The 27,587-nt window shown below is 46.4% G+C and overlaps 1 protein-coding gene across 1 annotated transcript; it reads right to left on the bottom strand.

Annotated features, from left to right (window-relative positions):
* Window positions 1-3,692: 3,692 nt before the first annotated feature.
* On the bottom strand, window positions 3,693-23,224 carry LOC142563208 (uncharacterized). The gene is made up of 7 exons (XM_075673759.1): window positions 22,873-23,224; window positions 19,136-19,339; window positions 17,427-17,615; window positions 16,287-16,425; window positions 8,073-8,382; window positions 7,191-7,506; window positions 3,693-4,141 (listed from the first exon to the last, which is right to left on the bottom strand). Exons 1-7 carry the CDS (start codon window positions 23,222-23,224, stop codon window positions 3,693-3,695), a joined length of 1,959 nt encoding a protein of 652 aa, XP_075529874.1.
* Between the last annotated feature and the right edge of the window lie 4,363 nt (window positions 23,225-27,587).

The raw sequence follows: 27,587 nt of genomic DNA on the forward strand, positions 1-27,587 counted from the left end.
TGCGTAGCGAGAGGGCATGCATCGTAAAACTAGAGTCTCGGGGATTATCTTTAGAGTTTCCTAGAGAGAAGGAACTGTAGCCCTGTGATCGTTCTGCTACTGCTGAAATGATGATAAGCACATTAATTTGTCTAATGTTATTGTGCTTCTGGCTTCAAACAGTCTGGTGACGTGTTGTATTACGCTTTGTCTTTCTCAATTTCTATGGACTAATTCATCTCTGCACGCATGCGCACTCATTGCGCATCGCTGCATTTGTGGTGTCAGCTGGCACAAGACAGGCGTAATAGGAGGTCGCTGGAAGAAGCCTTCGTCCTGCAGTGGACTTAAATAGGCTGTGATGGAGGTGACGCCATTCCTAGAAACGATCAATTCGCGAAGTCGCAATGCCTCTCGAAGCGAGAAGGTCTACGTTAATACAAATACGTGTACTGCCCCTCATTCTCACGTCATATCAATCACGTGTTCAGTTCCCGTAGAAACCTAGCACCCGAGTACCCTCTACTAATTTTTGTTGGAAACTTTGAGGAACTACAGCCTCTTCATCGAAGCCCGGCAATGGAAAATTTTTTCCAGTATATCCTCTCGCGACTCTTCATACGCTATTATAATTATTGCCTTCAGGCCTCCTCAAAACTATCTTGCAAACAATTACGCAGGATATTAATACGAGATATAAATCGGGATCCTTGTGAAAGTATATGGATCAGATTTTAGAGGAAGCTTTAGCTCGGGGGCTCCTATATAAACACATGGGAAAGGAGACATTCTTTTTCTCGGCAACCACTGTACCACATTTGATGAGGCTTGCTGCATTTCAAATAAAAAGTTAAAAGCTAGCGGCTGTTGGTTGAAAATTCTTTATTTATGTCGTAAATTTTTTTTTATTAAAGATTGGCAAATGACGCGAATCCTCAAAAGACAAAACTATCAAGTTTGCAACTTGGCAATAAAAAGACGATATTAGAATTCTGTAAATTTCACCTAATAGTGCATCTAAAGCGGACAAAATTGATATAGTATACATGGCTCTCAAGTAAAGCAATGTTACATGAGTAGAACTTTTGCAAGACCCTTATAAGCAACGTACCAAATGCACGTAAGATATAAATTGACGTATCAGATTTGTCCGTTTTGGATGATCTAGCGGGCGCATTCACAGATCTGTAACATCTATCCTTGGTGCGCAGCTACGAATTTGTAAACCTCATGCTTGTAATTTTTTTGAAGTTATCAATTCTTGAAAATTTCCTTTAAAATAACCAGGCCCTGTATTGAAAGCTAACTTCCAACAGACGCTAGAATTTAACTTTCTTTCTCAAATGCAACAAACTTCACTGAAATCTGTCCATGGCTTATCTCAGAAAAGCGTTTATGCACTTTACATGTATTTGAATAGGCAATATCGGAGTTGGGTACGAGCTAAATCTTCCTCTTCAGCGTGTTCTTGCCATCATGTTCAATGAAAATCGACACGAAGTTGATATACACAGCTGTGTCGTTTCGTAGGACTAAAAAAGCGCCAGTGAGGTGCGTTTCGAATAGCGCGAGCTGACTCCAAAAATCTCGCACGCGCCATCAACGTGCCGACCTTCCACACGATGGCGCATTTTACTAGTTTGTTCCAAGAAACATCAAATGACCTTGACCGTTCATTTTTCTCTGCATGGCGTTGATGACTTGAGCATCTAAAATCGCAGTTTCACCGTGAAGGCGAAGTACCGATTGTGATAGCAAATTAGTATATATATATATATATATATACACACACTTTTGATGAGGCTTGTTGCATTTCAAATAAAAAGTTACAAGCTAGTGGCTGTTGCTTGCAAATTCTTTATTTATGTTGTCAATTTTTTTATTATTACAAATTGGCAAAAGACGCCAATTCTCATAAGACAAACCTATCAAGTAGTTTTATAGGCCCTATATGTATATATATATATATATATATATATATATATATATATATATATATATATATATATATATATATATATATATATATATATATATATATATATAATGCCGTTTATAGGATAGTAGTTTTATGGGCCGTGCAAACTTGTAAACATTCGCTGACACACTAAATTAAGAATGGTATAATGTGTAAGCGCGATTGAACGAGGGCGTACACAGAAGCAGACACGCAGAGACAGCGCTGTACTTGTATGTCTGCTTCTTTCTACGTCATTGTTCAGTTACGCTTACACATTCTATCATGGATTCAAACCAACTAGCCCGTCAACGTGTTTTAGCTAAATTAGCAAGCATGAAGTCATGCGCACACAGGTAAACATGAAGACATCTCTCTTGACGAGCGCGGAAACTCGCTGCCGAAATGCTGGAGCGAGGAATAACGGTAGCAGCAGCGATCGATCGCGTATCTCTCGCTTCAACGTCGACGAAACGTCGAAAGCACAGCGCATACAAAGCTACCGGGACCATGCGCACCCTGCAAACATCGCAGATAGCTTTGAAGATGAGGACCGCGCGAACGCGCACCTTGGCCACGCCGCAGGTCGCTTTCTAGATACGGCGCCCGCACGGCCTTGCCGTAAGCAGCAGCCGCCGGAGAAGAACACCGCCCCTCAATTGCCTCACTTCCGTGCCTCGTACGCGACTGGAGAGGGCACGCTTCCGGCCCGCCTTCCTCCCTACCACAGGCGATATTGGGCCGCGTTCGCCGGCTCACCGACGAACGCTTTCACTCGCACGTACGAACAGGCCGCGCGACGACGATTTTATCGCCCTTAGACTTTATAGGAAGCTCACGGCAACGGCGACGGCGACACCGACAGTAGAGATGCGCCTGGAGTGTCGATATAATTGATATGGCAATAAAAAAGTTTCTCACGTTGATAACATCCCAGTTAGTAATAATACGGCAATTTAGCGCTTATCTCTGTGAACTGCTACATACCCATACCCAAGGTATGGGTATGTAGAAGCACAAGGTGGTCTGACGGTTGGCTTCGAACCCTGTTCCCTCAGCATAGCTATCCGGTGCACCATTCAGTTGACAATTAATGCACTATCTAGTGACCGATGTTTGCAAGAAAAGGGCTACAAACGAAAACAAACAAACGCGGACAGACAGACAGACAGACAGACAGACAGACAGACAGACAGACAGACAGACAGACAGACAGACAGACAGACAGACAGACAGATGCGGCTTTCAACCACTAACTGTAGTAGTGAAATGAATTGGCTTTTCATTTCACACAAACAGACTTCAAGAGGGATTACACTCTTGTGCTTCTTTCGGTTCTGAGGCCGGTTAAGGCGCACTCGGTATAAATACAGGGTGTCCGAAAAGTAAATGTGCAATGGAAATGGTGGTGTCAAATTTAAAGGTTATACTTACGGCTGTGCGGTGGTCACTACAGAAGACGTTGAAAATCGCTCGAAGCATGCCTGTTTGAAGACATGTCTGCACACGACGCTGCACATTAATAAAGACTCGGTGGAGGGTTGCTGGATACATTTGAGCAGTATGCAGTGTGCAGGATGTCTGCGGCATCGGCAGTTTGTCGTTCTCATGCACTCTTTGAGTGCACATCACAGAAGTTGCCAGACGCACCACGTGTCTCGCGTTGTCATATAGCACTAGAAACTGCGATGTCATTCAAAGTTATCCTTATAACGTCGTTCCATTTTCCTGACTGAACAGTTACTTTCCGGACACCCTACACGACGCCGACTGTACGCACATACCCGCTGTCCGGGTACGGCGTCTGTGCACGATCCCGCTTCGTGGACTGCGTGGGAGCGAACATGGCGGCGACCACTTCGCACTGCGCGTCGTCGATCAGGGACAACACAAGGGAGCCGTCGTCTTCGATGTGCGTCGGCGGCTTGTCAGAGCGGCCGGCGCCTTCGCCGTCGGGGTTCGCAGTGAACGGGGGCTGCGGGGACGTCGGTTGCGAAGGCGGCCCCTGCGAAACGCTGGACGACACATCGGGCGAGGGGGTCGGATCGGAAGTGGACGAGGCCTCGCGGCTCGCGTTGTCCGCCAGCGGTCGCTGCTGGGGCTCCGGCTGTTGCCGTTGTTTCACCGCAGCAGCGGTAGCGTTGCTCCCTTGGGCGAGGAGCTGCTTGGGTGGTACGCTGCCGGGGACTGGAGCTTCAGCCGGCGCTTGAAAAAGAAACACCGATCAGAAATCATGTAGACAAACGAACGGACGGGTAGACGGAGGGACAGTCGCTTCACCTTCTTTGTGTTGGGGGCAGGACAAGTATCCACAATACTGTACAGTCCGGCGGCTATCTATCTATCTATCTATCTATCTATCTATCTATCTATCTATCTATCTATCTATCTATCTATCTATCTATCTATCTATCTATCTATCTATCTATCTATCTATCTGTCTGTCTGTCTGTCTGTCTGTCTGTCTGTCTGTCTGTCTGTCTGTCTGTCTGTCTGTCTGTCTGTCTGTCTGTCTATCTATCTATCTATCTATCTATCTATCTATCTATCTATCTATCTATCTATCTATCTATCTATCTATCTATCTATCTATCTATCTATCTATCTTGAAATATTTTATCTGCCGTTCGCTCAATTGGTATTCCGTCTGTCCGTATAGTTATACATTCGTATCTATTTAGGATACACCAAGCCGTTATACATACATAGTAGAAGGATTTACTGGTTAACTTCCACAGTTTTTAGCGTATTTATTTATTTGAAATACTGCTAGCCCCGACGACGATACAGACGCATACATATTTTAATTACTCAGAATAGACCTTTATGGATATTTCTAGATATTAGGGAGTTTACGCCAACATAGACAAAGAGAGAGAGAGAGAGAGAGAAAAACGAAGAAGGAAACATAGGGAGGTTAACCGTGGACGTGACTGCTTGGCTATTTAATATTTCGCGAGCATTCTTTACACGCCGAAAAAAATCGCCGCGCAGCATGTACGTTGCCACAAAAAATGGGATCAGTCGTTTCTGAACACAACGAAACGCACTTGGCCCTAAAGTAAGTACTAACATTTTGCATAATTGATCATAGACAATTAACTAAAAAAAATTCTTGGTTGAAGAAGTGAAACATCCTGTAAGTGATGTGGTGCGAAAAGAATTTTGAGCGGAGTAATGGTGCCAGTGCTAACGTTCACAAATGCACTTCTGTGCTCAAAATCAGCCGCCTTGTAATTGAAATTGGGGACCCATGGTAAAACTATAAGAGAAACGGCGCAGGCTGAAATGGGTTGGACCTCTCATGAAGTCAGACAAGCTAAGACCAAAATTTAGTTTTTAAGAAAGACTCATGAACATGGATGAAAATAATTGGGTGACTAAAGCTCACAAATATCGATCTCTCAAGAAACAGGAGGCGAAATGGAAAAAGCGGTCAAGAAAGGTGGCAGCCAAGTACAGGTTAAGTGTAAATGGAGAAGCCGGAGTAATGAAGAAACAGAGACGGTAAATTGGATGCAAGCGGATGAAAACAAGAAAACACCTATGAATTCTATAAATACGGCAGAAGAACAACCCAGGTGCGAAAATCTGTACGATAACACAAAGGGCAATGCCTGGTTATGTGAGGCCCGACCTGGGAGCCTTCGGACAAAAACATACCGGAGCAATTATTCACAACGAGATGAGACAAGTGACTACTGCAGCAAATAGTCCGAAAACACCTTGGTGCGCCGTATCGGATGCCAAATTATTCCAATAAGGGTAACAGGGAACGTCGACCTTCCGGAAGCGCCGGAATCCAAAGTGGATGGAAGCAATAACTGGTCAGCAGTCGAGATAAGGAAGGTAGGTTTAGATTATTGGTGAAAACAGCAGGGAAAAGATTGATAGAACCAGAGTCGTTGCACGCATATAACAGTACAGTATAGAGATATAGGTTTTAATGGAGAGAAAAGACCAAAAAGAGATGGGCAGAAATGCTAGACTGTAATAATAATAATAATAATAATAATAATAATAATAATAATAATAATAATAATAATAATAATAATAATAATAATAATAATAATAATAATAATAATAATAATAATAGTAATAATACCCTTATTCATAAAAACAAGTGGTACAATGTGCCAAGGCACAGGATTACTAGGAGTGAATAGGAGTGTCAAGGCATTAGTGCCGTTACTAGGGGCGTACAAATAGTGATTTTCGAGAACGAATCAAATACGAATCGAATAGCGCCAAAAAGCGAATTGAATCGAATATTGAATAGCTTTGGAATAATGAACAATCGTTATCACAATTAATGCAAAACGTTGTTCACATCCTGGCATTCCAAAATGAAACACGAGGAGCAAACGAGTAGCTTCTTCGCTTGCACGGGGGGGGGGGGGGGGGTGTAGGTGTGCTGTAAGAGTCCACAGTGGACTGTCCATTTCGGCCGCCGCTGATTGGATGCAGCTGTACGAGTGAGGAGGAGACGAGCGGCCCCAGCCAATCAGCAGCGGCCGAAATGGACAGTCCACTAGGTGGACTCTTACTGAATACCCCCCCCCCCCTCCCCTCTAGGACTCTTCAGAGAGTGCGAATGATCACTGTGTAATGAATAAATTATCGCTACCTAAGCGGGGTTGCCTGCTCCACTATGCAAGTTCTAATTTATGTTTATACTACGCGCAGGGGGAGAGGGGAGGGTGAAAACCTGCCGCACTTTTGCTCCAATTCTTTGCTTAATTGGGCGCAGTAGACGTTTTCCAACATTCGAGAAATATTTGTAAATATATTCGCATTTACGAATAGTGACTATTCGATTCGAAGACAGAATCGAATAGGACACTGTTCGATTCGTTATTCTGAAGTGTCGAAGAATCGCAGGCCCCCTAACGATTACCTTGAGCAAGCTATGTCACTGTCACCGCCCCGTTTCGAAGTGAATGCCAATGATGATGATGATTACGATAGTTTCTACAATCACCACCATAGTTAGTATAATCACACATCCCCTATCGATTACCTGAAGTAAGCTATGTCGCTGTCGCTGCCCCGTTTCGAAGTGGACGCCAATGATGATGATGATGATGATCGGTGATTATTTCCATAAACATCATCATCACCACCATCATTAGTATCGTCATCATCTCACGTTTGCGTTTCCTGTAAACCGGTACTCCGAAAAGGGCAGTTCGTTTATAGACAAGCCAAAGCTCCCTACTAGACGAAGAAACGCGCAACTCTCTCCTGGCATTACCGGGACGCTGTTGGTCGGCGGCGGCCGACCGCTGCGGCTTGAAGCGCTCCCCGCTGACCTGCACAACGGGCGGCGGCGTCTTGGGCGGCGGAGTTGCGTCCACGGTGCAGTTCACCGACGGGAAGTAGTCGGCCCTCACGTCCTCCAACTCGCGCGCCGGCGTCGACATCTGCGACTCTTGGAGCGATATGGGCATCGGGGTCAGGGAAGCGTGCAGGAACTTCTGCACGACTCCGGGACTCGAGATCCGATGCCGGGCCCCGGGTGAACCGCGGGACACGTCCGATTCGGACCCCAGCCGGAGCTTGACGAACGGCTGGAAGAAAACAGAAAGTGTGGGCGCACACGTTACTGGAAGCTGCACCATGCGGGCTTCTTCAATAGTGCCATATATGCTTCGAAACATGATTTCAGACTCCGGGTGTGCTCCGCAATTGGTATTTTGGACAATGCCAATCAAACTGTATAGCTGAAACTTACATAACGTAGCCGTTTTCAGCACTTCAGGGGAACAGGAAAAACCGCGGAAAAAACAGAGAAAAATGCCAACAGGGTCCTGAAGAAAGCTAAAATTGAGGGGTTTGACGACATTCAACCCCATCCCCGAAGAGTATAGGCTTAGGCTGGTTGGTAATACATAGTTACACTGGAAGCATAGCGCGGAAAGGACGATCGACAAAGACTAGACAGGACAAGCGCGAAACAAAGACTAGACAGGACAAACGCTTGTCCTGTCTAGTCTTTGTCGATCATCCTTTCCGCGCTATGCTTCCAGTGTAACCCATCCCGCGGCCCATACAATCCATCCGTCGGTTCATCAACCCGCCCATGTATCCGTCTATGCAACCATCCAGCCACCCGAGGATGGTGCCGCTTACTCGCCTGGTATAGGAAGCACTGCACCAGGTCGGCAAACTGCGCGGGCAGGTAGGGGAGCACGGCGTTGAGGGCCCGCTCCGCGGGGTAGCCGCACGAATAGACGCACTGAGGCTTGACGTCGGCGACGGCGAGGCAGGTGCAGTTCGCCAGCTCGTCGGGCGGTCCCATGTACCAGCGGGTGGTGTGGCAGTTCCACAGGGTGCGGAACGCGTTCACGTAGCCCAGCGAGTAGTAGTCGAACACGTCGCGGCTCACGCAGCTCACCGTCTCCTTGACGGCGATGCCCGCCGAGTGGAACTGGCTCAGGGGAGTCCTGCAGGCCACACGTGCGTCACGTCGTTTGTGAGAGCAAGTTCGACCGATTCCGATTGAACGCGTTGCTACTCGTGTTAAAAAAAAAGCAAGATACTCGCCCAAAAGCTAGTGATGGATCTATAACAAAACACGGAACGTGGAGATAGCAGTTCAAGGGAGCACAGTCGACGATGATAAAGAAGTGAAAAAAGAAGCAAAGTATAATCAGCTAATGCAGCATTAAGACAGAACGCGTTGCAGCGAGTGTTGAACAGCAGTTGAGCAATGGGCCAAACTAAACCGCCCAAATGCACCTATGGTGATTCGGTTATATTCTGAGAATGTTTTCTTGGCACTATTCACTGTGTTAAAATTAACAATCCGCTTGAATATTTGCGGCCCTTAGGATGTTTCGATAGCGATTGTTGTTTAACTGGGTAATTCCGTACTAGACGGCCGTTAACCAGCATACAGGGTGACCATTTTTAAATGTTGCGGAATTTTTAAAAATCGCCTGTTGCAGATAACATAATTCTAGTCCTTGAGCTGGATTATTAGAGAGGCGGACATCACTTTCTTGATAAATCGAAACAAATACTGAACTAATAAACAACAATTACTGATTATATTTTGAATTAATTACTTTACGGCAGATATTGCAATTTACGAAGTGTATGGCCGGAGAGCTTGAAAGACGTATTCACTTGTAATAAATTTCCAGAATGACGCCAGTTTGGAAATTCGCGCCATGAAACTTGCCGCAAAAAATGCACTGTTGTTACACTTACTTTTTCAAGAAAACGCTATTTTATACATAGAAGCAGAAAAGTAACTGGAACGCCCATGTATTTCGTCCGTATATCTCGAAACTGGTGTCATCCTGGAAATGCATTTCAAATGGATATGTCTTGCAAGCGGTCCAGCTACAATTCTTGAATTGCAATATGTGCCGGACAGTATTTAATTATGAAGTTAATTAGTAAGTTTGTGTTAATTAATGCTATATATGTTTCGATGTCTCGTATTAGTAATGTTCGCCTCTTCTGATAATTCAGCTCAAGGACAAGAACTAAGTTATCTGCTGCGCAGCGCCGCGCCTTACCGCCGCCGGCATTTGGTATGACGTCACACCGCGTTCCTCGTCGTTGCGCTCGCCGCTGCTCGCTTCGCTAGCAGCTGCGCCGCATGCCTGATAACATGTCGGAGGATTGAAAAGGAGAGCTCGCGTGCGCCGCAACCACAGTTGAGGCGGCAGTATGGACGGCGACAATTCTGATAAGCAGGAGGAGGCCTGGAATCGACATCCGAACGAGATGTAGAGGAAACGAATCGCCCAGGAAACAGACGAACAGCGCGCCGAACGATTGGCTAAACGCCGCAACATAGCTAGACAACCAGACTAACTTGGACTTGCAAACAAGATTAACCAAGGCTAACCATGCAATGCCTTAGCTTTCGCTACGTATATCCTGGCATAACCGAGCTAAGCCAGTACCAATATTTTTCAGTTCGTCCTGCCATTCTGGCGTCTATTCTGAATATGCTGAACAAAACTTAATTTTTTTCTGAATAGCCCTAGGCTGCCCCGTTCCTAAAGCAATAAAAGGAGGCGGCCGCTGATCGCTCTGGCACTCGCTACTGGCAGCTGCGGGAGAGCGTGGGTTTATTTGCCTACAATAAAGCTTTTTGCATGGCCGTGTAACGTTTTCGAGCACTTCGGCCTGTTTACGACCTCGCTCTGCTAACTCTTCTTTGCGGAGGATCCATTTGAGCGGAATTCTTAACCTTCGGTTGCATTCCGGCGCGATTTTCGACCAGCCACCGCAAGTAGTATCCCATAAATGGGTAACACGTATGCAGACAACACAAACCTCCCTTTGGGCATGTTCCAATTCTGGCAAGCGCATCGGAGACAGTCTACTCCGAAAGCTAAGAAGCATACTTCCAACCAAACTAATGGATGCGGCTGAAGCAGTCTGGAAGAAATCTCTACGACGTGGCGCCACCTCGCGACAACATAAACAAGCTCAAATTCTTTATGTGTGCGAGCTTATGAAGAAGACAACGTAGCTTGCATTAACCACATAGGAAAGCGCGACTGTACGTTTTCTTCTGAACAGGCAACCTTCCCGTCGAGTTCGCAAGCTTCCTGGTCAGACGCCATCACGTTTTGACCGCAGAGTAGCCCGCGTCCATTTTGACTTTGCTGCTGTCTTCGCGAAGCTGTTTTTGACGGCTGCGCCAGAATTCAAACGAGACTTAATTTGGCCGCTGTCAGCTTAGCCGTCATTTTTTCCGTCTACGGCGAACTTTGGAACACAGCCTATAATGTTCCATCCCTCTAAATTTTTATGTGGAGCCAATCAGGAATGGAGTATACGTCCAGTGAGCCAACCAGTGCTTAGAAGGCGCTGCTGATTCGATAACACAGATGGAAATTCGTCGAGATTAAAAAAAGAAGACATGTGAGAATTAAGGCAGCTCTTGTGTTCACCATTTCTAATTTTTTTCTGTTGCACTCGTTTACTTTATCCGACGCTTATATGATGAAATTCCACCATATAAGCGTTTCCAGCCAATCAGGGAGGCCAAAGCAGCCCCTTGGGCCAATGAAAACTGAGAAGATGGCGGATTCGACAATATGGCGTTTTAGGTGACAATGTTCGGAATATCCCTTCCGCTCCGATGTAGAACGCAATAGTGGGACGAGTAGAGCGAAATTTGTACCTGCTATCGTTCAGCCATGTCGCAACTACGGGTAGTTGATGACTTTACTACAGTACACAGCGCTTCCTTAAAAAAGCACAGTGCGGCTGTGCTTTTTGTTTCCATAAAGTGGTTAAGTGTTTTTACCAAAAAATTGACGAACGCATAAAAAATCACGACTATTTTGAGTTTGGATCCCTAATGAAATCGTCCCGCATCCTATTCCAGTAATTCCGTTTGCTTTCCGTATACATCTTACGTATCTATGTTGATTATACGTTAATTTCATGTAATTTCCACCATAGCACAAGAGCACGGAATACATGTACAATTACTCGATTGAACGAGGAACGTTTCAGTAGAGATGTTACTATAGATTACGCTCAGCAAGCACTGACCCATCAAGATTTGCTAGGCAAATGCTTTCTGAGGGTGACTATAAGTACTATATGCCGCGATGGCGCACGAAAACCGAAGGTAACGTACAAAGTTAAATTGTATTCAAGGGCGATAGACTCGAGCGATCAGTCCCAGCAGTGCATCACCTTCAAGATATTTCGTACGTCTCTACATCACACGCGTCGAAGTAGACGAACGGAATCCTTTCTAACACTGCGCCAGAAACGAGCAGGAACCGCATGCTGCATTTGTCACGAAGGAGAACGAGACGTGGCGGCCATGGTCTAGATGCGGCGGCAAGCCCTGCAGCAAGGCAATGACGCCAGAACAAAATGGGTGAAGCTTTGTTAACGGCGAGATGTTAAGGTGGCGACCTCTCGCGAGTGACGTCACGGCAAGGACGCCGCTCGCTCCAGCTCGCTCGGCTGCCGCGTGCGCTTGTTCCCTTCGTGCGTGTCTGAGGTACCGGCGGCTGGAGCCGCATTTATTGAAAGACATGTGAGCTTCTTTTGGCTCCCATGCCTGAACCGCAGTTTCATCTTCAAAACCGCCGAGTCGAGAAAGCTTGCGGCTTGGATATCGCAAGCTAGGTAGCGTTGAAGGGGTCTATAGGGGTTTTGAAATGCATATACGCGCCGTGCCTGCCCATTAATTTCCCGTAAAAAGAATATCTTCAAATGCAACGCGCGAAGTTGCGTATGGCGCTCGGCTAAACACTTAACATTCCCTTAGTACTTAGCTATGAGGGACGTTGCATTTTACATGCAAGAAAAATATTTGTATTTCGTGTCGACATCATAAATCTGTGTCAAGAGGACACTGCACAGCGAAGCTCTCATCATGATTCTTATTAGTCTGCTGAGATGTTGTTGTCAAATATGGCTGCTTTAATAATGTGTAAAAGGAAGACTTAGGCGCGTTTTACATTAAAAAGGTTGCTGCTATACTTTCACCGTTCTCTGAAACAGGCACCCCAAAACCCATGGCTCATGGCGGTTAACACGACGGCGGGTCATGTAAACGCTTCACGAATACCGTAGTAGCAATCACCTGAAAGAAAAGTTTCGTGATTAAGATCGAGAGCCAACGAATTGGCGCTTGTATATCGCATCATAGTGGCCTTCATAGTAGCACTCAGTGACCTTTACCGACAATATGGCATACCCCTCACGCGACGGAAGCAAGCGACTGTCGTTATATGGCAACGCACGCATAGTTCGCGAAACACCATCAGTTCACTATAACTTCGGATTGAAACCGTGGCGTAGCTTTCACAGCGCCAACTGCGATGCCAAATGTATACTCGAAGCACTACAACATACCATAGGCTGCCTTGAAAATGAAAATTTACACATATACTTTCTGCCTCACCATGTCTCGAACTTGCGCTGTTTAATTATTCAAACTGAGAACTATTCGCTTCGTCAATACATCAAAAAGAACCTCGCATACCGGCCTCATAAGGAAGACACCAAAAGCCTCACATGAATTCAATTGATTTTTGACCTCCATCACGGGATAATGTTCCATAATACTTATATATGAAGCTTCGGCTTCTTTCTGCCTGTAGCAATGCGGTCCAAAAGGCATATTTCGCTAAAAATTTGAGCCGAGCAGCCTGTGTCAGTTCGCCAAGCAGATTCGTCATGTCTGTTCCTCAAGCAACAAGCACCCGTAAACTGCTCAAGCGAGTTGAACGCACAGCATGGAAAAGGGAATAAATATTGTTACATTTCTTTCCGTGTGCTGTAAGCAGCTGTAAGCCTCAATTACCTTTATTTCAAATTACCGCCACTTAATATTACCCGGTGAAGAACGGCAAAATATTGAGAAGCAGTTAAAGAAGCAGCGTGATAAGTCCTCGTGTTACTGTCGAGCGATACTGTGAAGAAATTCAAACATTCGTTATTATACCATGAACGTCGTGAGCAAACACGTTTTAGCGGGTTAAAATCAAGGTAAATGTTGTAGAAGTCATAGACAGCCTGCGTTTCTGAGATGCTTGTTGCATCACGTCAGGTATGATATCTTAACTGGATTCTTATGTGCCTAGTTTTTTTGCGTCTATGATTTTATTATTCACGTGAGCTACGGCTACAAAGTGCAGATCCGCACATGAAAATCCCGCAATGGGCTGGTCTGAGCTCCTTCATCTATCACTGTAGCATTAACTTTAAGAAATATATTGTCAAGGAAATAAGCTCTTCTAATAAATTTTCATGAACGAAGATGTCGTAAAAATATATTTGAGACGGCTGTCATAAGCACACAAGCGTAGGGTACGAGAGCGAACAAACGGAAACACTGCACGTGGTGCGCGGACCCCGCCCGAACTGCAGCAGAAGACAAGCGCGAGTCCGTACCAAGGCGTCACGTGAACGGCGCTCGCAGCGCCCCTTTAGGTCGTTCTCAGGGCTAATAACGGCCGCAGTCCCGCATGTCTGACCGCCAGTTTACGCACACTTGGCAACGAGCCCCTCTAAGAAGCCCCTCTAGCCTGGCCGTGTCAAGCCTCAGCTACTAATCATCCTTTACTACAGATGGCGGTAGTTGTCTGGTCGGTTGATGAGTCCGGCGTATCCAGCGTGCGAGGCAGCGCCCGATGAAGTCGGATACGTCATGCCGGATACGTCATGCTAAGATCGCTAAAAGTTTACCGTGCTCTTTAAACGTGACCCGCAGCAGCGCGGCGATCAGTTGTTGCCGTGGCGATCAGTTGTTGCCGCAGCGCTAGCGAGCGTTGGCGCGGCGAGTGATCGCTTCTTTTTCGAAGGCGCAAACGCAACACGTTCGCTTCAGGGAACGCAAACAGCATGTTGCTGGCCAGCTAAGTTAGCACGCAGTGCACCCTGTTCCAGCTGCTCCAAGCTAGCACACAATGCACCGTGTTCCAGCTGCTCCGGCGTGTGATAGCACATGTTCCATTACCGCGCCAGCCACACACTAGACTGTAGAACGTCCAATTTTCGGCGACGTAGCTCAAGTGTGCCACGCATGGATCGCGTCCACGTAGTATACGGCACCTTGAGCTTGGCCGCTCCAACGCGCTCTTTTCCTAGCGGAAGCAGAATGCATCAGGGCTCTGCTGTCGAGCGTAGGCAACCAGATAGAGAAGACCGGCTGGACTCGGAGAATACGTCGCATTAAAGGAACATTGCCGGGCGCGCAACAGCGTTGTCACAGCGCGCGAAGCAGCTAACAAAGTATACTAACTCTGTGGCTAGCAGGTGTGCGGGACCTGTTCGCTGTTACACCGGAACGGAATACAAGCAAGGAAAGCAGACAGCACGGGCGCTGGTTCTCCATATCCCTCACTGTTCGTCACTTCCGCCGGGCGATAATGGCGGCGTTTTTTTTAGTTTCGGTATTAAAAAAAAAACGACGATTTCTGCGAGCTCACTGTCGCGCGTTGACCTACATTTCAAACGTAAGATCTTGCACAGGGGCTACTGCATGTCGTTATCTGAAACTGGGATTCTTACGCGGTCAAAAATTTCATTGTAGTTGGCCTTTAACCTTAAGAATGTTTATTTGAACAGCCTCACGGGTAAAGTATAAACCCCATGCAAGCGATGTTGCGCGCGACAGCGACAAGCGATGCGATGGAGATGGCTGGCGCGTTCGCTCGTCGCATACAAGTCGCACCCCATGCAAGCGACTATGTTGAGCGACGTCTCCCTGGTGTTGCCGGCGTGAGGGCAGCAAGATACGCGTCGAAACTAGCGTGACGGGTGCTTCATTAATTTAAGTTGACGTATTTTACTGTAATAAACAGCGTAAAATATTTACGAGGGTATTGCAGTAGGTTCTTGTCCTCGCACATATAGAAATTCAATCGTTTGCTCGTTCCCTGCGAGAATCGATAGTATTTGAGTGACGTACATCCCATTCCGGTTTCGCGCTATGGCTAATCGCTCATAGCACTTCCGGGCGACGAGCGATGAAATCTAGATTTGCGGAACCGAGCGATGCAGCGACAAGACCGAGCGATCTATTCTAGCGACGGTCCGTTTTGTCGTTCGAAGCCGTCGCTCGTCACCGTCGCGCGCAAAATCGCTCTCATGGGGTTTAGCCTCAATTTGTTAATAAGTTGAAGTTTAGATAAATTCAAGTACTGAATAAGCTACGAGAAAACCAGCATTGATGGCTCACACAGGCACTATCGCCGTACTTACATGTACTATATCTTTATCACCCATATCGGTCGTGAATTATGACGCACTACCAATGCACGTTTCAAATTTGCATAATTTTATTCCTATCCACTGCAGACCTAACTGACAGGTATCGAAGGTGGGAGGATGATCTATGGTGAACTTACTATTGAGTACTCATAATGATGAAATAATTAACCATTGATTTAGTGAATACTCATCCACAAATCCTCTAATCATCTCTTGCTTATATTCACTGCTATAGCCAGTTAATCCTCCCACCTTCTCCGCACTCGACGTGCCGCGCCTGAGGAGCCCGTGTGGCGCGGATTAGGTTCTGCCCAGTACCGAATAAATTGTAAAGGTCTTTTTTTTTCTCTTTCTCTGGAGATCGGCAAAGACCTAGCGGCAAATACCCAGTGATTCAAGTGGACGTGAAAGAGGTTAAATACGAGAAACATACATACCGCAAACAGAGTGAAGATCCCGAAGAACGCTCATTGCATGAAAACATGTCGCGTATACATAAATGAGCTCACTGCAACTGGACGGGTTATATCGGCACGCGCACGTTGCCTCGTGTTGCGAGGCCGTAACGACGTTGTAAAACTTTTGCGCGTTCAGATATATGCTACGTTTCATGGCAACCTCGACCGAGGCGTACCTGTAGTTCAGCCATACGGGTTCGACGAGGACGACTTGAACCCTGAACTTTGCCATTTCTCGACGGAGGCACTCGGCGAAAGATATGAGCGCGGCGTTGACGATGCTGTGGACTCCCGCTCCAGGGATTGCGACTCGTCCTGCAAGGGTGTGACGAGTGGGGATGACTCGGATGCCAACGGCAACTGAACGCTTCGATGACAGAGGGAAACAGGCTGGTCAAAACGTTAGCCATAGTGTCTTTCATCTGCGTGACCGTGAATTATTTCTTAGCTTTCACACATAGAAAAAGAAAAAAGCGATGTGCTACGTGACGCCTTCGGTTAAAAGGGTGTCCCATATCCGCCGCCTCGGCCATGAGTGGCGGTGGCTAACACTCCCAGGGCTATTAGATCTAGTACGCCTACATAGATACCCGAGAAAGTGGACGACAGAGTACGGCCGTCCCGTTTATCTGATTACCTCATGCGGAATGTGTGCGTTCGGCTCTCACTTGCGGCAAGCTATCGTTTCGTCCGCTTTCGTTTGCCGCTACTTCATTATTTATACGTTTCAACAAACCTGATAAATGATTTCCCCTACGCTTTCTCTGGCGCGATCGTCTGTTTCTTCGTATAGCTGCTTCTAGAAAAAAAAGAAGAAATTGAGCACGTCGGATCCTTTTATTCCTCTCGCTAACTCTGCACCATGTGTTTCATAATATTATGTAGGCGGCACCTGGCTCCAAACTACATATTTGTTTCCTAAGATTATTTTTATGAAACAAGGATTTATTACGCAATGCATTCGGTGTTAATCAAATGTTTCATATATTTCGTTTGCGCGCAGCAGTTCTCGAAAATTCTGAGGCATAATTACGTGAGAAACATAAAACTTGCTTCGCGTAACTTTAGTGGTTAAATAGTATTTTATCTATCATGCATATAAGGCATACATAAAACACAGAGCCTACATTTACATAAATATATGCGGCCTGGAGTCTCCATGCAATTAAATGATAATAGTTTATACGCAGACGCGGGCGTGAAAGAAGGTGCGTTCTTTATGCCCGAGCGGCGTGTATACGTCGTATGATGTCGTGCCCAATAGCCTCGGGGTAATATCAGCTAGAGGTACGCAGGTCATGTTCGTTTGGACGTACCAGAAGATCCAGCGCAGACGACAACCCTTCCGCGAGCCTCACGTAGCATGGGCAAGAAGTGGTTGACCAGCCTCGCTGTGGACACTACCGTATTCTCGAAGGCGTGCAGAAGGTTACGCTCGCTGATCCATTCCAGCTCTCCGAGACCGGTGGTGCCAACGTTGCAGACGAGCGCATGAAGTGGCGTGTCTGCGAAAAAGAAAGAGAGAAAAAAGGAACAGAAATGTGGCAGAAACCATCCGAGATGGTTGTCATAGTACGGCGAAAAGCATATGCGCCCTACAGAAGTCCAACAACCACACTATACAGCAAGACTTCCGCAGTATGCTGCTGACGCCAACAATGGCGTTTGATGATGGCAGCACAAATCATCGTCTACGTGTTTTCGCAGACGGCGTGAAAGTGTGACGTCGACAACGGAATGACGACAGAGCGGGAACACGATGGCATTACGACGGCAGCGCACGTGCGCTTTCTTCCCCGCTCGTTTGCTGCACAGAGGCCATGATATTTCTCCGACTATATACTTTATGATCACGCAGATATAACGCACTGTAGTCGCACGCAGATATAACGCACTGTAGTATAACGCACTGTGGTCGGTCTAAGCGATGCTGCGGTTAGCCAGCAAAACGAAACGGTGTATCTCGATGAGGGACGTACATTGAACTACCGTGACGAGGGACGCGCATTGGACTCCTGAGACCAGGGATGTGGATCGGACTTCCGCGACGATCGCGCCGGGCATCTGTTAGTCCCAGTGAAAGAGAAATGCTTCACCACCAAACAGGGAGTCTAAGCCTTCAGACACGACAAAGGTCTCTCGTACGACAGCACTGGCGTCTCCAAGAGTTAGAAGTTGGTGTGAAGCCCGGGCAACTTGTTTGAGCGAGGGCGCGTGCCTTTTGCATCGGCGCTTTCGCATCGGTGCCTCTTCGCGAAGAGAGAAAGTCTGGCTCGCAACCACAAAGACGGGCGAAAGAGCCAAGAAAGCTATTCGGGATAAAGAATTTGGCAGATCCGACGCGGTAGTTGGAATCAACGTTAGACGAATGTTGAGAACTTGAGTATAAACGTGTCAATTAAATGAATATGCAAGGACACGCATTGTCGATGTCATTTTATTACGTTTACACATGTGAGCGCACCCCAAGGAACTCTTCACGTCACTCTCCCATCTCAGAAGGTTTGTGTAATTTGGTTTGTAGGCAATCCGAGCGCGAACTGTTGGTTTTCCGCGTTGCGTTTTGCAGCACAGTGAATCCGAGCCTGGCCGGCGGAGCGGCAAGCCGCTTCGCCGCGATAGCTATATATATATATATATATATATATATATATATATATATATATATATATATACCCTGACTGCGTCGGTAAGGACGCGTAGTGGTATTCTGTCTATTGCCCAGAAGCGTAGACTGTTGGGGCCAGTTGGTGCATCATGTAGTGTCGTTGAGCGGAAATACGGTTGGGTCGAAACGGAGTAGGCAGGACATACGCTCACTTACAACTGAAGTTCAATGAAAGGTATTTCAGGGAGTCGAGGGCAGCACATGCGCATTCAAAAGGCTGATACAAACCTCCACCATAATCACAGTGCCTGTCCTGTCCACTCCGTTTCTTCCCACCCGTATCTCCGCTCAACGACACTACATGTCTATGGTCACGCGATGGTCCGTGGAAAGACCGGTTAGTGACCGCGGGCTCACTCTTCTTGAAGAGTTGCTCGCAGATCTCCTGGTAGGCGTCGTTCATCAAGCTCTCGCTGGTCGGTTGCAACTCAACGACGTCGACATTGAAGCGTCTTATGCCCTTGGCCATCTCGCCGCCCATGTCCTGGGTGCCGCACAGCACGTAGTAGCCGTCGCCAGACAGCTTGGACGCCGTCAGAAATCCGTGCTCACTGTCGCAGGCTGCGCAGCGGACGCGAAGGGCGGCAGCACAACGTTCACTTCTCATGTCTCCTCAAAACACATGCTACGTGTGTCAATGTCCACTCACGTGTATCTACGCCTAATTTGATCTCTGCTCGCTTCTGCGGACTGGCCTCTCCTTTCTGTAATTACCATGTAATTACGTTGTCTCACTGGAGCTTCGGAGGCCCACTTCTATAGTGTTGGTGGTAAGGATAGTTAAGAAAAATATGCTCAAGTAGAAGCGCCCGCAATGTTTTATCAGCAGAGGTGAAACCAGTGCTGACCCCTACATCACCTCGGAGACAGAGCATCGTTAGGTTATGTCCGTTTACAGATAAGTGCTTTGGCTCTGTTAATGTAAATTCTTGGCAAATTATAAAACAAAAGCTAGTTGTTCCCGACGAAACTATTTTCTTCAGTTGAGTATTGTATGGATGACGTTGCGTCCTATGCAGTTTTCCAGGACATTCAGACTTCGACCAAAAACCGGTAAAGCAAAGATGCACATCGACAAGTATCGATGTGGCAAAATCAAACGTGTCATAATCGTGGAAAGTGTAAGGAAAGCGCTTTTCCTAGCTAATGTTTGATCATGCCTATCCTATACGGTGGTGATTGTCCGGCTTCTTCTTAGGGACTTCCTTTCCACTAGAAAACTTCCCCGGTAGGTGGCAATATTACCCAGTCTTTTCTGCAGATCGCTATCGATATCTTTTGAGAGCCCGAGTACATAAAGAATGTCCTGCGACGAAGTTGGTCCCATTAATTGCTTTGGTCGACAAGCGACCGTATCGGCTGAGTCGCTAGCTGCTTGATTATAAAAGGAACCTATAGCTAAGGTTGTAGATTAAAATTACATGGAAACGGAGAAACCTCTTTTCTCGCCCGCCACTGTACCGATTTTGATGAAGTTTTGGGGATTCGAAAAGAAAGAAAAATGTAATACAATAACTATTTGAAGCTAGCTTTTAATTTACACCATAAATATGTTTAGAACAGTTCCTAAGAGTTGCACATTTTAAAAGAAGAGCTAAGTGCAACTCTTATCTAGATTTAATCTTAATAAATAGCAAATAGTAAAATAGTAATAGTCATAGTAATAGTAGTGAATAGTAGAATAAGTAATAAAGAGCTAATCTTACAGGTGTGCAATTAAATAACGTATATAGATATCACAGTTCTGTAAACTGCGCTTATTAAATCGAAAGCACATAAGATTGACGTATTACAGATTCCTCTCAAAGACAACACTAATTTGTGGGTAAAAGTCTTGCGAAACGCACATAAATATTGCAGCGAATTCGCGTAATCTAGATTCATATAATAAATTTGTCAGATTAAGATGCTTCAATATGTGAAGCTTCGAGAAATACAACATGTTTCCCTTGCAAAGTTCAACGACTTGTAGATGTTGTGCTCCCATAGTCTGTAAAGAGTTCTAATTTTCGGCAATTGTAGTGGAAATTTGAAGTTCAAAATCAAAATTGTGCTTGCTGCACTTTTTAAAATTTGACTTTCTTTCTCAAATGCAACCCAGTTCGTTCAAATTGGTCCAGCGGTTGTCTCATAGAAGCATTCCTGCGTTTAAATATATTTGAATAGGCGGCGGTGTTAAAGAGTCCCTGAAAAATCTTTTCTAACGGATCATGTAACGGCCTAACTATTTTGTAAGCCACATGAATCTCATGCCCCCTATTGTTTTGAATCCTTAAACTAAAAGTGGAGTTATCGCACCGACACATGATTGCATCTCTCTATTCGTCTCAGCTAGCGCGCTGGAAGTTACACAGCGGAGAATAGGGCAAAGCCTGGGCCATAAGTTGAGTGTCGCGGCGTCGAAATACGGCAAAAAGGCTCGTCGCGGCACCTCGTGGAGACCGCGGTAGACTGCGTTACGCAGCACACATTAGCTCTGTGACGCAGCACGCCATTGCCATGTCGGAGGACAGGCGCAGCGGACGCAGCTACGCGCAGTGCAGGATGAAATAGCACTGCAGACATAAATTTTTCTTTAAGTCAAAATTAGCGGTTATCCATTGCGGAGAACGTTGTCGTGATCACGAAATCAATCAATAGCGTTGGCCGGGCAACTGCTTTCGACCAGCTTTCGATGACGACATTGCGGATGCGATAGCACGGGTCTGTTCACTGCTTTTGACGCGACATTGTGAATTCCTTGCTGGATGCAGTGCAATAATATTTGGCTCACATCTTCCCAGGAGCCACGCCAACACATCAGCAACGTTTTTTTACCCTATATATGTTGGAAAATCGTTTCAGGGCCCATTTAAACGGCCTCATTCAAATATTGCCTCCGGGGCGCACTTTCGGCTCCCTATCCAACAAGATAGAACCCAGGACAAACTTCGTGACGTAGAAGCGGAGGAAGTCATAATGAGGGCGGTACAGCCGTGCTCGTAGGCTGTCCGAAGGACTATGCGAGAAGTGCGGTGGAGGAAAATTTCGTCTGATGCCATCAGTTGCAGGGAACTTCCAGAGTAGGCATACTCCATCTACAGGTTCTTCACTGCTATGAAACATCGGAGATGATAGTTTTTGTGCAAGTTCCTCGGCGTCTCGAGCATGGCCATTGCATATCGCCATAAGCCCTAAGCTAAAGCTTCCTCTTAACGCCAAACCTTCTTAGTAGGTAGATAGGTTCCTGTAGCGCCTCACTTTGGGCCTTCGCAATAAAAGTGGCAGTTTTTCAATTAATACCAAGCATTCAGAGTGACAGCAAGGTGTAGCGTTACTATTTACTGTCACCGTATCGTTTCTCACTAGCTCCCCGGACATGTGGTCCTAACAATGCGCGGGCAAGACATGACACGGTGCGGCGCCGCACACGAGACGACCGCTTCTGCGAAGCAAGAACAGCACCCCGGCAGCTATACCAGGCGTCTCACGACGCAGGCGCATAGGGTAAGGAGATTTCATGCGCACATGCTGAGCGTGTGTGCGCGAAGGCTGCCTACGATGGCGTGATGAGGAACGCCGCCAGCGGCCAGACCTCGCGCATTGATGGTGCATGCGCGGCCTCCGAGATTGTGTCCTGCGCCAGAGAATATGCGCGTGCAATCTCAGAGTCCATGAGTGCGCCAAGTGAGTCCGACGTAAAACCGTCGGTGTTTACTGGCTACAAACGAAAACATATCAGCTTGTTTTACCTTGACTGCCTGTTTTTCTCAGACCAGTGTGTGCATGCTACGCGACAGGAACGCAAGCGTATGTCGGCACGACGCTAGTGCCAGGAGCGCAATGCAACAGCAGCGCAATGCGGAATGCTGCCCTAATCGCAGAGCCAGTTTAGCGGAGCCTGATGGTACGTCCACTTGGCTTCGTTGTTTTTGCAGGCAAACGAACTGCGCGTCATTCGCGCCACTATAAAGAGCTAACCCCTGACGCGCTGGTCGCGCATGCGCGGGCAGTACCCTACGCGACCGAACGATTGCAGTGGCAGTAACGGAGCACTCGGCAAAGCTTTGACGCGTCAGGACAAAGGGAGTAAGACCACAAACAGAGCTTAGTACTTGCGACGATGACGGCGAGTCTACGCTGCTGCGGCTTAGGCGTGGACTTCCGCAGCCTCTTGATGGCGAGGCTGAGCCACCATCCCAGGACCAGCGTGACTGTGACAATGCCGACCTGCTCCAGCAAAGGCGAGAGCAACGACGTCGCCTGGAAAGCAACAAACAGGCACGGCGCCACGATGAAGTACAACTTGATGACGTGCATTCCGCAGCGATGGTACGCGTGGCAGGAGGTTGCACTTTCGAGGCCACCCCTGATGGGCGTTGGTGGGCTGAGGAACGAAATGCGCTCGTGCTCACGTGAGGATGAAGATGACGGTAATGGTGATGATAAGCCTTCAAAACATGGCATGAACCCATGTTGGGGGATAATGACTTCCAGAAAAGTAACATTCAAACGTAAGATGGCAAATAAAATATTAGTTTCTAAGCAGAGCCGCCTTCTGCTTATCTTCATCAGTTTTGGTTTCTTCTTTTATATTGTAGTAGTTGTTGTTTTTGCCATTTAATTATGGGACATGCCCATGATGACGGATCAGTAAAGATTCGCAGAGGAAGTAAGACGGAAGGACTTTGTTCTGTCTGACGCAACGTTAAGCGCTGCCATTATTTAGAAAAGAAAACGCAACGCGAATGTTTGAGAAAAGAATAGCCGATATTATATAGATCCGCAACAAAACAAGAAAAAGAAGAAAACCAAATGTGCGCTTACCTGGCGTAAAAAGGTTTTTTTGAATATCTCAGCCTCTTTGTAGCAACAATGCAGTCATGCACGAACTAATATACATTTTAATGCAATGAGCATTCCTTGAGCACTTTACATAATTTTTCTTATGTTATTTCATCTTTTCGTATCTAACCTATCAAAATATCAAGCTATGATGATGATGATGATCTGACCTCTTTCGCACCAACTTGAGTCACTGGCTAATACATGGGAGAGAGAGAAAGTTCTCATGATGCGTAATACAGAGAGGTAGGCCTGACGTGCATTCCTCTAGCCAGCTACTCTGGGCTGGGGGAAGGGGAAGAGGAAAGAAAGAGGGAAGAAAGAAGAGCATGACGGGTGGCGATGACGACAGAAGGAGAATGTAAAACATTTTACAAGCAATTAGGTATACTCAAAGCCTACAGTCCAGACCCGTACTTTTTAGATAGTCAAGTGAGGCCTGGATGACCTGAAAGTTAGATTTAACGTCTAGCCAAGGACCTAAAATAACGCCCTCCGACAACAGTGGGCGGTCGTGGTGCGTAAGACCATCGCTGAACATCTGTCTCTCTTGCACGTGCTGAGGGCAGTCACACAGCACGTGACCTACAGTCTCATTCACATTGCATAGCTCACAGTCTGAAAACTCGGAGCGTCGCATTAGGTGCACGTACCCGCATGTAAACGCCTCCCCCCGCCTAAGTCTGTGCAGTAGACTGGAACAGCCGTCTTAGCGTAAGCATCGGGCTGCTTTGCTAAAATAAACGAGTTCGAAAAAAAAAATATCGTCGTACTAACTTGGATCACTGGGTATATGACACTCTCTCTGTATCGCTCTTCAGTGAGCCACTTTGACACGAACTTGGGCCACTGGGTGCATGTAGTAGTGCATGTAGCCTTTACCATCCCTAGACTTCCAGCGCATCGTTTAGCACGCGATGTTTGACTCTTTGAATGGACACTGAAGAGATCACTGAAACGGTTCAAACTCACAAAATACTCATTTAAGACTACACTGTCGTACATTTCGCGAGAATGGGTGGAACATTATAACAGGAAATGAATGTGAAAGTATATTTTTCGTATTTATTTCGCGCTGAAACTCCAGCACCGGTACGTCAGCGAGAGTGACGTCGCGCATTTCAACATATTTTCTCTTATTTGGACCTTGTTGGCTCTGTGTAACACCAAAAAACTTTCTAAGTTCGATTTCTCGCCTCCCTTAGAATGCAATGAAACCTATTTCTTTTTTACCGACAAACAATTAACTAGGCCATAACAGATGCCGTCAAAATCTATGACGTCACAGCGGGCTAGTACGGGAACTTCAAAACACCATCGCCACCGACTTATCTTATTTTCTGCTGTTAATATGGTTTACCTATTCTGCTCTCATGGTAAGAGCGACTTTTTTTTCGTATGGTACAAGGGTAATTTAACTGTTACAGGTGAAACCGTTTCTTCTTTAATGTCCCTTTCATGAGCCTGAGCAGATGATATGCGTACGGTGGGCTTGAAAAACATCGCTGTGTCGGCAGGAAGCGCTTGCGGGCACAGGAAAATACAACATAGTACCACGGAGCACATGAATAGAGTGTTATGCTTTGTGTTTGCTTTGCGTCAAAGCACAGGTGCGCGCATTTCCTCTCGTTCACCGGCCTCTATATATTGCTCTGTTCTGAGTCATAGCGGCTTGGTGTGTTTGTTTTCCTTTCCACGATTACAAAGGGCGCGTCTGGCAAATGTATGTCATGAACACGCCTGAGAACACTGTAAGCTACAAAAGCTGACGTGAAAAACTCCGGTCATGAAAATATTTCACGCGTGACTTTCAGCACTGTCTGACATGAGGAGGAGGAGGAAATAAAGAGAGAAGGCAAGGATGTTAACCAGAAATGCGTCTTGTTGGCTGGGAGAGAGGGATTAGAATAATGAGATAGAGAGAGAAAGGGGTAGGAGGAAAACCGCGGAGAGCTCGCCCATGCAAGCGGAGGGTGTGAGCGATTCAAAGGCGTTCACATAGGCCAGTCGCCCTCAAGAAAGACAAAAGTACCTTGACATCTTTGTGGGCCGACGGACGTGGGTGATGGTTTTCAAGTATCACCTGCACGGACAACGGCCGATCGTCCAGTCGTCGCAATGCGATAGATAATGCTTGTCTTTCCGACTGAAATCGATGAGCAGCGGTATTCGTGTAACTGTGCTTCGTGTCATTGCCTCCGAGATCTGGCGGCGCTCGCCCAATCTTTGAGGCCATGCTCGTGTTATAGAGTTTCCTACTATAATGTCTGGAGAGAGCTCTGGCACTTCGGTCGCTCAGCTGCAATGGGAATAATGAGTAGTACGTGCATTTGTCTGATCTTCTTGCTTGCGGCTTCGGACGTTCCTGTGGTTTCGTTTACTACGCCTTATCTCCATTTGGACCCTTAAATTTCGAAGAAATCCTGCTTCACTAAACGCAGAAAGCAGCAACACATTGCACACATGCATAATTATTCCAAATTGTTGGATTTATAAAGTTCCATCTACTTTGCAGGAAAGCCTAAACAATGTGGACAAATTCTTAAAGGAAAGAGGAATGGAACTAACAGTTAGACGGCTCTGGTACTCTTCACCAGAGGGCATCCAAAGGATATTGAGCTATGCCATGAAAGGCATCCTTTGGGCACAGTGAAACAAGCAAAATTCCTGGAGGTTATACCAGGCAAACAACATTTTTGGAATTCTCATACTAAAGCCCTTGATGAACACATAAACTCAATAATAAATGTTCTTCTCCGCGTAGGAGGCACGTCATTGGGGGGGGGGGGGGGGGCGGTTTCGTCACTACTAAAAGTACATAATGCACTTATAGAGCAAAAGATAGCACATTCTTCAACTGTTCTGCACGGAATCTTGCGTTCATCTGGAGTGACTTTAACGATTAATATCCAGGAGCCTTAGAGTACGCTTAGGCGTTCCTCGAGCGATCTCAACTTCTTTAGTAATTCGAGAGGCATGTCATCCTCCATTGCCCATTATGAGGACGGTTCGAACCTGTCGACAGTTCTATCGCGTTTCACTGCAACACAAAAGGCACCTACTATAGCAATTGCACTTATTGAGACAGACGGGGCTTGCATCAATAGTGTGAATCAGGGCACAAAAATTTGCTAGCACATTACGAATTTTGGATCTCGGATATCTCCTACTACATGACAAATCGTCGCCCCGAAAATTAAATTTTCAAATGAAGGAATTATTCGCAAACGAGACATGTTTATGACAGGAACCCACCAAGTGGCGTTATACCAAACGTACTTTATATACCCTGGTTATATTCAAGCGTACAGAAACGGTTCTTCAAACAAATTCTTCTACAGCTGTATCTGTCATTCCAGAATGGAATCGAATACAGACGTTTGAACTGTCTCAGACGGCATCATCAACTACAACAGAGGCTCTTCTTTTATTGCCTTTGTTACGGTGCATAAATTCAATGTGAAAAAGGAAACAATGGTTCATCGCTTGTGACTAGCCGGAAGCTTCGTCGTCGCTTCATGGTTACAACAGCAATCCGCAAAACGTGACGTTAGTTTATGAAACACTAGAAGAACTCACAAAAGCAAGTGAATAGAATCACTCAGTAATGTTCCAGTGGGTATCTGACCACTATAATATCCCTGAGCGTGTTGCAGCAGACAAGGCAGCTGGACAAGCGCATGTTAACAACGTCACATTTGGTCTCCCTCTAACATAAGGCGTATGGCGGTACATACTAAGACAGATTTCAGCCCGCGGTTGCAGAGCGACATGGTGTGGTCAGATCTTGAAATCTTAAGATTTACTTCCCATTGAACCTTCGCTTCAACTTAAAATACTGGATGTGATACATTGTATACAACCACATCAGATACATAAGCTACAACCGGAGCCTTTGAAACGATCATTCACCGTCCGCAGCTTGGTATCAGGTATACAAAATACATTCTCCTAAAAATTTCAAGAACTGATAGTCCGGAATGCC

This window comes from Dermacentor variabilis, chromosome 11 (assembly GCF_050947875.1).
Source record: "Dermacentor variabilis isolate Ectoservices chromosome 11, ASM5094787v1, whole genome shotgun sequence".
Taxonomy (NCBI): Eukaryota; Metazoa; Arthropoda; class Arachnida; order Ixodida; family Ixodidae; genus Dermacentor; species Dermacentor variabilis.

Excerpts from the sequence above, each read along its gene's own strand:
- LOC142563208 (XM_075673759.1), bottom strand. The coding sequence starts at position 23,224 with ATGCCATGTTTTGAAGGCTTATCATCACCATTACCGTCATCTTCATCC. Across the intron at positions 19,340-22,872 it reads ACTCGCCGTCATCGTCGCAA|CCTGCGACAGTGAGCACGGA; the intron begins GTACTAAGCTCT and ends TCCGCTGCGCAG. Across the intron at positions 8,383-16,286 it reads CCCGTATGGCTGAACTACAG|GACTCCCCTGAGCCAGTTCC; the intron begins GTACGCCTCGGT and ends TGTGGCCTGCAG.